The sequence below is a fragment of the Balaenoptera musculus genome, chromosome 6, assembly GCF_009873245.2.
Source record: "Balaenoptera musculus isolate JJ_BM4_2016_0621 chromosome 6, mBalMus1.pri.v3, whole genome shotgun sequence".
NCBI classification, from domain to species: Eukaryota; Metazoa; Chordata; class Mammalia; order Artiodactyla; family Balaenopteridae; genus Balaenoptera; species Balaenoptera musculus.
This window is the reverse complement of record NC_045790.1, coordinates 103,498,598-103,512,328: the sequence shown is the minus strand read 5'-3', so window position 1 is coordinate 103,512,328 and position 13,731 is coordinate 103,498,598. Positions and strand designations below refer to the sequence as shown.

Sequence of the window (13,731 nt, the reverse complement as noted above, 5' to 3'; positions counted from 1 at the left end):
AGCCTGTGCTCCGCAACAAGAGAGGTCGCGATAGTGAGAGGCCCGCGCACCGCGATGAAGAGTGTCCCCCACTTGCTGCAACTAGAGAAAGCCCTCGCACAGAAACGAAGACCCAACACACCCAAAAATAAATAAATAAATAAAATTAAATAAAATAAAATTTTAAAACATTAAAAAAAATTTCCAGTAGAAGTACCTGTATTCTGGATCTGTTTGATTTCTTAAAAAAAAAAAAAAAAAATGTGACCTCTGGAGTTAGGCCACTGTATTCCAGTCCCAGTCTTATTACTTAGGCAGCTGACTTAACTTCTCAAAGCTTCAGTATCCTCAGATGTCAACTGGAGTCAATCATTGTGTCTAATTGATAGAATGGACACGGGAACTCACTGAAACGATGACTATATTCACTACCAGTTATTCTGAACAGTGCCAGGAACTGCGTAGGGGTTATAGTCATAAACAAGCAAGAGAGGTGTCACCCTTCCAGGCTCCCAATCCGGTGAGAGAAACAGGCATCAAACAGACAACTGCACAAATACAAATAACCATATAGGTGTAATTGTGACAATGACTCTGAAGAAAAAAATAATGGTGACGACAATGATGATGACGTACAAGGCCTGGAATGTTATATAGAAAAGCACGGTTGTTTAACTCTAGAAGCTATGGGAAGCTTTTTGGAAAAGGTGATACAGAATCTCAGATTTGAAGGACGAGTGTTTTTCAAGTGGATACTTTGGGAAAGAGCATTTATAAAAAAGAGGGAGGAATGTGGAATGTAGACAGCAAGGCAGGCAAAGCAGGCAGAGACCAGACCCGCCGGGCCCCGAGCTCTCTGGCCCAGGGTGAGGCCCTGTCCAGCGGGCCTCGGGCAGCCCGTGCAGGCCAGCCTTGTCATTTGAAAACCATTCCTCCAGGATCCAGCGGAAAGCTAAGCACGAGCCCAGCCATCCACAGAAAGACAGGGGCCAGCTACTTAGTGGGTTTAAACAGGGACTCTGCAGCCCTTTGGGCAAAAAGATTTCTCCTCCATGCCGGCCAGCGTGGTCGGATGCGTCTGAAGCTGCTCGTTCAGAATCAGAATTTTGGCCACTCTGGTGTTTTAGCTCAATAGTGGTGTCGGTTTTTTTTTTTTCTTTCTTTTTTCAACATTCTGAACAGGAAGTCAGAACTGGGCCTGCCTTTGCTACCATCTTTCACTTGATGCCTCCCCTCAAGCAAGTGACTTTGCTTTGACTTCCCAATGTTATTTCAAAAGGAAAATGAGACGAGATGATCGCTAGGGCCCTTTCCACTCCTCAGTTTAACTTTTGCTTTATGTGGGGCGCAGCAAATATCACTATCTGTGCATGATTCTGTGACATTAGTAATCCTCAGTAGAGAACCAGGGTATCAGATAAGGGTCAGTTACCCAGCGAGGCCCGAGAAAATGAGACTCACTTATTTAGGGGGTTTATTTAATAGGTTCGGACAAGAGGGTAGGTGCAGTCTGACCCCGGGCGGCCTGCCGTGAGATTCCCCAGACGGCCTACAGGCAGTCGAAGGAGCAAGAGAACAGTACAGCGTCTAGTCACGTGGGTTGGGGGTGGGGCAGAATGCCAAAAAGTGGTTAAAGAAACCCTGTATTCTCCTGAGTTCCCGGAGGTGTGTGCTGATCTCTCCCACTGAAGCTGGGGACAAGACAGTGAGCCCCTCGAGATGATGACACACGGGAGATAAAGATGCTGGTGATTATAACCAAAGTGGCTCACAGGAATTGGGGCACCGTGCTAAGCGCCACGCATCCATTTTCTCTGTAATTACGTCAGTCCTATAGTTTAGGTACCATTATTATTCCCATTTTATATGAGGATACTGAAGCTTTGAGGTTATATGACTTGCCTGAGGTCACCCAGCTCAAGAATACAGAGCTGGGGTTCCAGCAGTGACTCGGACTACCCCCAGAGCCCACGCCCAGATTCCCCAGGCCAGCGCCTGTGGGGAGCAGCTGTCTAGTGGCATCTCCTCCCACCCTCCCCGGCCTGAGTGACAGTACGTTTCACTGTCTCTTACTGCCCGTGCCCAGAGACGAAGAAAGCAAGAGGGACCAGGGCGAAGAGACTCACTCTGGGCAGAGGGGCAGAGCAGAGAGAGCCCTGTTGGAAAAGAATCCCTTTGGGAGGTCTTTGTAAAGTGAGCTGTCAATTCGTTCATCTGGAAAATGAGAGGGCTGGGCCAGATGACCCCTAAAGGCACTTCCAGCTCGGAAATAGCCGGAGTTCTGGGTCTGTGGGAAAGGGGGCATTAGACTAGGGCTGTATGTTTGTTCTTTTGTTAATTCGTTGCCTGGCCCGACGGGTAGATGCTCGTGCAGCATCCCCAGCCTGGTGGCTCCGGGAATTCATCCCAGGCGGGGGCAGAGACCCAGTCTGCTGCTGTTGCCACTGGGGGCCTCCGTTAATTCCCACACATGCGACACACAGTGCATCAGTGATTTGTGTGGGCCTGAAACTGTAAAACAGAGACTGACTTGTTGGGCAGTCGAAATGGAACAGCCCCATCCAGATATGCGATGATTGTCACACTGAGGTCGGTTACAACTCCCCCCCGAGCCAGCAGAAACATCTGGATGCTCTACACATAGGCTGTGTTTTTGATCCTAAAGAATGCAACAGTTTTGTGCTGGGCTTAGACTAAGTGCCCTCCCAACCGCTCTCCCTCGTACGGAAGAGACTTCTCTCCCATTGAAAGGGAGGAAAAGATGAGTTCAGAGAAGTTTCGTAACTACACTGAGTTGTAACATGATGGAGTGGAAAGGGCCTGGGCTTTGAACTCAAGCAGATCCTGGTTCAAATCCTCACTCAGCCATTTAATAGCTGAGTGACCTTTGGAAAGTAGCCTAACCTCTCTGAAGCTCATTTCTCAGCAGCAAAGTGGAGCCACTTATTATACCTAATTCATAAGGATCATTGCCAGGGTCAAATGAGATGTTATGGGTAACCGACCTAACTCTCAGATATTTAATGCCTGATAACTTCTCATGTATGGAAGAGGCCATAGTGCAATGGTTAGAAACAAGGACACTGGCACCTGCCTGCCTGGCTCTCTATCCTGGGTCTACAACCTATTAGTTTGTATCTTTGTGCCTTGGTTTCTGCATCTGTAAAATGGGCATAATAATAATGCCTGCTTCGTAGGATTTTATCAAGACTAAATGTTTTAAGTTGGCAGTTCCTGGCACATAATCAATATCATCACCATTGTGTTTTGTTGTTGATGTGACACTGTGCTATGGAGGAAAGTGATTGAGGGAGGCGGAAGCGGCTAGGTGAGCATTCATAGGAACACTGCACGAAGGGGAGCCGGTGGGAATAGACCCAGCATGGATCTAGGTCTTACAGGGACTAGAGCATCAGCCAGATCCCTCATTAAATCCCTTTCCTCATCACTTTGGAAACACATGCCTCACCCGTCTATCGCCTTCTCTTCAAACAGTATAGCATTGCCATCAAGCAAATGGGGCCCCTGTGATGGAAGAGATTTATCAAATGACAGAGCCGGGCTACATGGTAGTTATGTTTATTTTTAGTGACTTCATCCTCCAACTCTTTAACTTAGCTACTGGGCTAATTTAAGGGGCTTCTTTGGTGCATTGTTGGCCGTTTCTTCTGGAATGCCAATGTGCCTTTGAAACCCCCAAGGGGCTGGGGGGGGACATGTCTTGGCCAAACGACGGGGAAAGGAGCCTGCCTACCTCCCTCCATTTGCCAGTGCCGTCCCGCTGCCCACCAGGCTCTCCCGTCAAGCCACAGGATTGCCTGGGAACGTGATCCAGGGCCTTCTCTCCCTTTCTATCCCCCGTGATCAAGCAGTTGCCAAATCCATCTTCTTTCACCTAGACCAGTGATTCTTAGACTTCAGCCCGCGTCAGAATCCCCCGCAGCGCTTGCTAAGGCAGAGCTTCTGAGGCCATAGGTCTGGGGTGGGGCCCAAGGACTCAGGTGATGCTGATGTTGTGGGACCAGGGACCACGCTTTCAGAATCCCTGAGCTTGAGTGTTCCAGTAGCTTCCTAACATCGTCCACTCCCCCCTCGATTCAGGATACACAACTGCTGGCAGATTCATTCATCTTCTCTGAACTTCTGATCTTGCCACTCCTTTCCCCCAAATCTACCACAACCTTGTCATCTCCTACACTGCCACATCCAAGCTCCCTTGTCTGACACTCAAGATCCTATAAGACCCAGACCCAAGCTGGCTTCCTGGTCATATTCCTACCTGCTCCCCTTCATGTACACGACTAAGACCCAGCAAGCCGACCTACTTCCATATGCTCCAGGTTCCATCTCTGGATGCTCACCTGGCCACTCCCACCTGGCTCAGTCATTGTTTGTGGATGGGTCTAGCCTTCCCCCACTGGGTCATGTGCTTCTGGGTAGCTGGGACTGTGTCCACCTCACCCATGTAGCCCAGGCCCCTGGGACAGGTAAGTGCTTGAGAAATGGTTCATGAACGAATAAATTATTGAAGGATGCTTCACTAAAAATGGGAATTATTTCTCTGAGAGAATTCAAGCACCTTCTCTGAAACTGGAACTTGCTGTATCTACCTTCCTATTTTGTTAACTCCCAAGAATATATACATATGTAGTTTGTACATCAGAAGAAAAGTCTTTGGTTTGATTTAAATCAAATTAGCACAAGAGCTACATAGTGAGCTAAGCCTCGGGTGTGTAGTGAGACAGTCCTGAGTACAAATTCTGATTCCACTATTGATTTGTGACATTGGGCAAGTATTAAGGTTCTCTGGTCCTCAGGTTCCTAATTTGTAAAATGGGACTAGTTTCTACCTACCTTGTAGAATTGTTTTGAGAAACCAGTGAGATCGTATATAGGTAGTAAGCTGCTTGACACAGAGTGGGTCCCTGATAAATAGTAGTGATTTTTAACAGTAGGCTTTCCAGGCAAAATAGTGGTAGGTGGTTTTTCACAAGAGTTTTAATAAAACAAAATCCCATTTTATTTGAAAGACAGTAATAGATAAAACATTCCAGGATTCTTTCCCCTATTTTAATGAATCAAGGACACACCAAATTCAATTTAAAAAAAAATACCCCAAAGGACCCCAAGTAAGCTTGATTTATATTTTCTTTACCAGTCACTTCTATTTCATAAGTCTGACTTTTCCGTTAAAATGCTATTAAGTAAAAACAGGATTTTACAGTATTTGTGATAACTTGGATCTCAGTGTGATAATTGGAATTATCTCTAGCAGAATAACCATTTCTCCTTGTTTTATTTCCTCTTATGTATCAGCTATATCTTTACTGCCTTCTTCCAGTTGAGTAAAACCACTTCTGCCTGAATTTGTGGTTTTGAGTCCATGAAAATATCTGTGGCTTTGAGGGCCCTTTTCATCCTGAGGTTATTAATTGGGATTCAGGAAGGAAGGGGAATGGTAGTCATCCAGTAAGAAATGTGAGAGGCTGTCACGGAGAAGAGAAGACAAACCCATCCTGTGAGGCTCTGAGGGTGGGTTGGGATGTGGGCTATGGACACCAGAGGGAGAACAGCCTCTGATGTGCCATCCAGAAAACCTTCCCAGCCTGAGAGGTGCCCTGGAGGTGGTGAGGTCCCCCTCATCAGGTAACCCAAGCTACGGCCACCCCCTTGGATGATCTGCCAGTCAGATGACCCACTGGTGCTAATGTCCTATCTACCTGGGAGTCATTTCTTCTCTAAAATGACATCATTGTGAAAAGGTTAGGAACTAGATAGAGGTGGTGGTTACACAACATTGTGCATTGCATGCTTTAAAATGGTTAAAACGGTGAACTTTATGTTACGTACATTAGACCACAATAAAAGAAAATAGATGACATCGTTGGACAGAATGATCTCCAAGGCTGCTGCTAGCTGTTAACATGTTATGTTTCTGGGAGAGAGCACGTGGCTTAGGGGACTGGCTCCCAGACTCTATTTAGTCAAAGACGAGCCATGTAGACAATATATGACTGACAGGGAATGGCCAATTAAATTATGGTTCAGGCATAATATGGAATATTATATGTCCATGAGAGATTATGCTCATGAAAACATACTTAATGCCACGGGAAGACACGTATGATATAATGTAAAGTGTAAGAAAAAAGGATTTAAACTACCTATGATGTGATCCTAACTTACAGATAAAAAATCAAAACATTAGTAGTGTTTATCCCTGAATTGTGGGATTACAAATGATTCTGATTCCTTTATACAGTTCTCAAAATGCTTACAAAGACCATGAATTACTATTATAATTTTAAAAAAACTATTTAAAAAGGAAAAATAAATAACAGTCCTTTGGATTTGGTAACCCCCAATGTGAACCATGATGTGCTTTGGAATAATAGGGCAGCAAGACGGAAACAGCCCTGGTTAGGAGAACTGATGTGTAATTCCAGTTCAGCCAGGGCAAAGAGCTGCTTCGCATTGTTGGGCCTCAGTTTCTCCGTCTGGAAGAGGGGTATAAAAATAACAGTGTACTGCACGTGTTTTGTGAAGAGCAAATGAGATCGTGAAAGTGGGACGGTTCTGTTGATTGAAGAGTTCTCAGCTTTTTTCTTTGTCATGGAGTGTATTTAAACTGTATATTTCCAAATCTTTCCTTTAACAAAAACTTAATGAGTGCTTTTAAAGTTAGTGATTGCCACTTATCCAGGAATTTAAGAGCTAATTTCCAGTAACAGTGCTGCTTTTTTTCTCATCTTTCTTCCTATAACCTTAATGTGAAAACATTTTTTTTCATCTGAAGTGTAACCACCTGACTTTTATTTACAGTCTTAAATTCAAGGAGGTGATGATAAAACCAGTTTAGCTGAAGGGAAGTTGCACCCACTCCATCCCGCTCCCCCTGGGAATGCGGTGCTTCTCCGGAGGAATAAGGTCCCTCCCCTTTGTAGGAGGGAGCATTTGTTGCCCCGGGACCCTCCACACTGTTGAACTTTAGAAGTGGTTTTCCTTTGCTCTTCTTTGGTTCTGCCTGTTCTCGCTTTGAGACCCACTTAGAAGGAACCATGAACAGAACTTACAGGACCTTTTATTCACACAAGGGGGTTCTCTTTCTTGGAGGCTGGCTCCTTGGACCAGCATAAAGAAAAGGTCATGAAGAACCTAGTGGCAAGATGGGAATAAAGACACAGACCTACTAGAGAATGGACTTGAGGATATGGGGAGGGGGAGGGGTAAGATGTGACAGGGTGAGAGAGTGGAATGGACATATATACACTACCAAATGTAAAATAGATAGCTAGTGGGAAGCAGCCGCATAGCACAGGGAGATCAGCTTGGTGCTTTGTGACCACCTAGAGGGGTGGGGTAGGGAGGGTGGGAGGGAGGGAGATGCAAGAGGGAAGAGATATGAGAACATATGTATATGTATAACTGATTCACTCTGTTATAAAGCAGAAACTAACACACCATTGTAAAGCAGTTATACTCCAATAAAGATGTTTAAAAAAAAAAAAAAGAAAAGACCATTTTGGCAGGGCCGTCAAGTATGCTGTTTCTCTCTCTCGAACCTCTTTCCCATTTAAACGAGCTTATGGGGTGGGTACAAAGCATCATAACCTTGATGTTTTATCTGAAGCTTACCTTGCTATTAAAAGCAAACTTTCCGGGCTTCCCTGGTGGCGCAGTGGTTGAGAGTCTGCCTGCCAATGCAGAGGACACGGGTTCGTGCCCTGGTCTGGGAAGATCCCACATGCCGCGGAGCGGCTAGGCCCGTGAGCCACAGCTACTGAGCCTGCGCGTCTGGAGCCTGTGCTCCACAACAGAAGAAGCCACGACAATGAGAAGCCTGTGCACCGCGATGAGGAGTGGCCCCCGCTCGCCGCAGCTAGAGAAAGCCCGCACACAGAAACGAAGACCCAACACAGCCAAAAATAAGTAAATAAATAAATAAATTAAAAAAAAAAAAAAAAAAAAGCAAACTTTCCCAATTCAACAAATTCAATGAAACATTTCCGAAGAACCTAATACGCGCCAGGTCCTATAGAAATAGAGTTGAATAAGATGTGGTCCTTGCCTTCAATGAGCTCACAAAACAGTGAGAGGGATTGGCATGTAAGCAAATGCAGCGCAGTTGATGAGAGGAGTGAAGAAGTCCAAGGGGCAGGAGTGGGACATGAAAGACAGTCTTCAGCATGGTCAAGGCAACAGCTGAGCTGGTTCTGAAAGTGGAACAGAAATGTGCCAGGCAGCCAGGGCTGGGAAAGTCTTCAAAGGCTGAGGCAAGCAGGTGTGAAGATACCAAGACAGCCCAGCTTGGTGACTGATGGTGTGCTTGGAAGTGGGAGCTCTGGGGACGAGGCCATTTAATAAAGAAAAGAAAAGAGCAGAAAATGGCCTTGGTACTGAGCTCAGCACCATGGGATGTGGCTCTTCTTTTCCTGGATCTCTTAGCCAGCTGGGCGGTACTTATTGGCCGTTCACACCGCGCTCAGGGTGTTACCAAGTCCAAGCTCGTACTGCCCGCTGCACGACAGGACAATAAATAGAGAGACAAGTTGTTGGGGCAAGGAATAGCGCCTTTATTCAGAAAATCAGCAGACTGAGAAGACGGTGGACTAGTGTGCCAAAGAACCATCTTCCTGGAGTTAGAATTCAGGCTTCTTTCATACTAAAACGGGAGGGGGTAAAGTCCTGGTTAGGTCAGACTCCAGAGGGGATGTGTTAATTTCTTCCTTCCTGCAGCCATTCACAGGTGGGCCTAGTCAGGAGGTTTCCTGTGAGCTAAACAAAGGTATTTTACCTTAACAGTCATCACATGGGAGGCAGGGCACCCAGAGACGGGCCATTATGTATCATTTAGGCTTATAGGCAACATCCCTTTAGTGATTAACTTGTAGCAAAAGCAAGAGAACACAAAGGTTAAAGTAAAAGTAACAGATTCAATGTGCAGTCAGATTCATTGTTTGCTATTACAAGGGTTCTGTCTCTGGAACCCACACACAGGTGGAAAGGGTTACGCCTGGCCCCCCCCCCCCCATCCACTATGGGCAGGACAAGAGACAGGAAAGCAAGGTGAGCTGCAGGTGCAGAGACAGGCACTGAGTGTGGAAGGGGGCTGGGCGTCCAGCAAGCACGGGTCTCTATGTCCAGGCCCGGCCATGGCTGGGGCGGCAGCAGAGGTCAAGGCCTTGAAGGGTACAGTGTGTCTAAGGCAATGACAAGAAATAAGGAGGGCAGAGAGGAAATCAGGAAGGGCCTTGTGTGCCAGAGGGAGGAGTATGGACTTTATCACGTAGGCACTCAGGAACCACAAAGAACTGTAGGAAGTGGACATCCCAGCCAGGTCTGCTTTAAAAGGGCACCCCAGGTGCCATGTGGAGGATGGGTCTGTGGATGGGAAAGGCCGGAGGCGGGAGACCCCATTGTTAGAGTCCAGGAGAGAGCAGACAAGGCCAGGGCAGGGGGAGAGTGGAGCGGGTTCCAGGGAACACTAAGCATGCTGTGGAGACAGAGGGAGAGGAGGGGCTGGCGTTTATTCAGATGTTTCTTGCTTGGGTCACTGACAGCTGGTGGTGACATTCGAGGAGACAGGGAGTGTGGATTTGGGGTGAGGGGAAATGGTCATGTCAGTGTGAGGTACCTGCGGGTCATCCTGGAGGGTAAACAGGTGATAGCTGGAGCTGTGTGTCTGGAGGTGAGAACATTGCAGCTGGAGGTGCAAACATTGCAGCTGGAGGTGCATATCTGAGAGTTAGTGGCCGTGAACTTTCTCGAGTATCAGGATAATTTCAGAATAAAATATCCAGACTAAGGAATCACAACAGTACGATCATTTTTTTTTGTACGAGTTCCAAATAAGAAAATAGTTAAGCCAGAAAATGCAATTGTGCCTATTCCTAGAATTGGGTAACTGATGTATCTCTGCACATTGTTCATTGAACTGTCTGTGGCTTCTTGCCAGCCCTCAATGAGATTTTTATATTTCTTAATTATTCAATTACTACCCATAAGTAGGAGTTTGAAATCAAACCCAGACTGCTTCATAATAGAGTATTCTCTTCAGTCATGAGTACAGAAAAGGAAATTGTCCATATTGGGAAGCCAGGATGGTAGAACAGAGGAAGTGTAAGTCTCTAGTCCCGGCTCTGTCCTGGGTTCAAGTTCTGGCTTTGCCACACCCTAGCCGTGTGAGCTTGGGCAGGTCACTTCTTTGAGGTCAGTTCTCTGGTTTGTACATTAAGAACAGTAATAATACACACCCCCCTCCAGGTTGCTATAAATCTAAAGGAAAGGAGAATTTGCAAGGGAAAGCAATCTGTGTGCTGTAAAGCCCGCTCTAAATGTTGGTTCTGTCGTTAACTCCTTGTGTGCTGCAGGTCTCGGCAGCTCGGGAAACCGTTAGCCTCAAAGGAAGAGCCTTCTGACAGCCATCTGGCCAGTGCCTCGGCAGGCAGCGCCAGTCCCGAAGCCCACCTGCCCTCCATCTGCCTCAAGCAGGTGTTCCCCAAGTATGCAAAGCAGTTCAACTATCTGCGCCTGGTGGACAGAATGGCAAACCTGTTTATCCGGTTCCTGGGTATCAAGGGGACAATGAAGTTGGGACCAACAGGCTTTCGTACCTTCATCAGGTCAGTGAGACCAGCTCCTCTGGCTCGGGATTCCGGCGGGGTGGAGACCAGCCCCACGTCTGGCTGGTCCCGTCTCTCTGGCTGCGCCTGGGAGAATCTGTGATGCCAGATCACGGCCCCACTTGGGGTTGGATTGGCCCAGCAGCTGGCACTGGGCCTGACACATAGTAGACTCTTGTTTGTTGAATGAATTAATGAATGTTATGGATGTGACAGTATTCACAACATTATGCTTGTGGTTGGAAAACAATTCTGCGCTACCTTGAGCTAGGTCCTTATTCATATATGAATAAGTGCCCCTTGGACTCAGACAGACCTCGTGCTTCTAAAACTGGGGTGATGTTCTCCCAGTGGTACGTGGCTGAGGGCTGAGCTTTAATGAAGCCACAGCAGAGAAACAAGCCACATCTTCCAAAGTGTCAATTTCAGGAGAGAAAAGTTAAATAATTCAGTTGATAAATAATTGAATACATTTGTTCTAATATAAAAATAATGTGGTTATATTATAGAGTATAATACAAAATTTGCATGAATTTTAAAGATAAAACATGAGACAAAGAAATTGTGTTTTTGCCACAGCCTATAAAATAAGCCATTGCCACTTAATCTCCCGAGATTATTCATTAACTTGCCTCTACCCTACCCTCTGGGATACTTTGGGGCAGTACAGGAGCACTTACTAGCTGTGTGTCCTTGGGTAAGTTAGTGACAGTCTCTGAACCTCAATGGTCCTATAAAATGGAGATGAAACTATCAATACCCTAGGATTGTATGTTATACACCTCAGAGGAACTACCTGCCAGCATCCCATGTTGCTATTGTTTTTCTCATCATTGATTTTAATATTTCTATCTGGCAACACAAAGTCACCCTGTTCATAGTTTTTTTCATGAAAGCAAATAATTAGAAGTCTTGAATTGGAAACCATTTGTCATATGCTTTTCTCTAAATGAATTTTATAAATTCTAACTCTAGCGCTCTGATACTCCTGATAGGATGGCATGAAGAAGTATCAGCAGGAATTTTTGCCATCTCAGTAAACCTGAAGTCATATTTGCACAGTGATTTTGAGAGGGGCTTTGTGTTAGTTTCAGGGGAAAAGAAAACCCCATGGAAAGAGCACAAGCTTTGGGGTTTGGCTTCAGAGCCAAGCACATTACTTAAGAGTTGTGTGGCTTTGGGCAAATTCCTTATCTTCTGTGAGTCTCAGTTCCCTCATCTGTAAAACAGGAATAATCTCTCCCACCTTGCAGGATTGTTATGAGGTTGGGATGTAATATATCATAAAGGATCTGACCCACTGCCTAGTTTATGGGAGCTGTTTGTGAAATGGGAGTCTTATGGTTATTATTTCCATGAGGCAGAGGGAATTTTCAAGAAAGTCAACAGGCACATGTTATTTCCCTGAGAAAACTACCTAACGTGATACCCTCTGACTCATTTAAGAATTGCATTTGACTTGTAGGAATAGACACCCATCTATAAATGGTTTAAAGAGTAAAATTAATTTTTTTCTCATATAATGGGAAATTTGGCAGTGGGGCTTCTCGGGCTGGTTAATGACTCCACAATGTGATCAACTCCCCAATTTCTGTCTTTGTGCTTACCCACCCTGAGCATGTGCTTCAAGCTTCAGGGTTGCCTTATGGTCACAAGATGGCTGCTCAAAATCCAGCCATCATGGTCAAGTTCCAGGCAGGAAAAAGGAAGAAGGAAGGAAGAGCAAAAGACGTTGGTCAGATGCTTCCTTTTAACTCCTAATACAATTCTACTAAAATGTAAGAGAGAGGGAGAGATTTGAAAAAAAATTACATATCACAAGAATCACAATCTCAGTTGCCTGAGGGTGGGGTGGGGGAGGGTGCAGGCAGGAAGGATAAACAAACCAGTGGGTAGGGTCTAGAAGGATGAGGAGGGCAGGGCTGTGGCAAAAAGAAAGGTTGTTGCCGGGCTAGTATTACCAAAGCTTTTGATTTTTCAAGAGAAGCTAGAAATATTGATTTTTATGTAAAATTTCAATGCATGTGTATACTGAATGTTGGCAATTCAGAAAATAATTCTGGGTTCAATCAAAGCATGGCGGCCCATGGGGCCCACCGGTGTGTTACCTCTGGTGTGAGAGGCTGAGGTACATATTAAGAGGACTGGTATGTTCATATACAATCTTGTAAAGAAAATTCCTGAAAAGAATTGAGAATGGTTCTAGCAGAGAAGATTCTTAAAATGCACTCAGACTGAAACTGGATGATGTCAAAAATATTGCTACAAATCTGTCTCTGTGTGAGAGGCTTTATGATTTTTCCACCCCTTTGTTCTCTATAATTAAGAACAAATATGAAAAAGATGGGTTTTTCATGTTTGCATGAAAAACCCATCTTTGTGACATTAGCGACTATTAGGTCCTGCAGCCGTCATTCCCAACCTGTGGCCGAGTACTGTTAGGGGGAGCGATGGTGACCGTGACAAGTGACAATGTCTTCAGGTAGGGAAGAGGCAGCCGGAGCAGAAAGGCTTAGACAGTGAGCCCCTCTCCCCTCCCTCTGTACCCACCCAGCAAGTGTCCTGAGTAATTAAGGATGCAGGAAGAAATGGAGAAAACATTGCACAACTGTTAATAGATTTCTCCTTTTAAAATGTACCAAGACATCCCAACAGCAGCTTTGTTGTAAAAGATGATCTTCTCTGCTTTCAGATTTATATCTGAATGTGTTCCGTCTTGCCAGCTAAATTTAACAGCACGCGTTTTCTCTTGCTAACAACTATTCTCTCTCTGCTTTCCACTTCAGTTTAAATTTCGCTTCATTATGAATTAATACTATTTATGCCATATGTTAAATCGAACCAAGTGCCCTTCTCTGGGGCACTGTGCCAGAGACATATTTGCTGGCTAGAGACCCTCCCTTCTGAGCTCCCACGCAAACGGCAGAAGTTGAACTTGACTTTCGTCTGTCCTACCCACTCTTTCTCTCCAAGTTCCTTGAAGAGAACTAGAGGGAACAAAATAATAAACATTCCAATTGAATTTATTTTCAGTGACCATCTCTCATAATGTGCTGCATAGATCAGCAGTTTTAGGAGTGAATTATGCTAATGCCAGTCTGGCCGTATTCTATTTTTCTTTTCCACCAAG

At 45.4% G+C, this 13,731-nt stretch overlaps 1 protein-coding gene across 5 annotated transcripts in view; it reads left to right on the top strand.

The window, feature by feature from the left end:
- Nucleotides 1–13,731, top strand: part of TTLL11 (tubulin tyrosine ligase like 11) — a 256,473-nt gene that overhangs the window by 193,610 nt on the left and 49,132 nt on the right. For all 5 annotated transcript variants that reach the window (XM_036856233.1, XM_036856232.1, XM_036856236.1 and 2 more), the window contains one exon: nucleotides 10,350–10,601. In XM_036856233.1, the coding sequence (XP_036712128.1) occupies nucleotides 10,350–10,601 (252 nt within the window). The remainder of the gene's footprint in view (nucleotides 1–10,349; nucleotides 10,602–13,731) is intronic.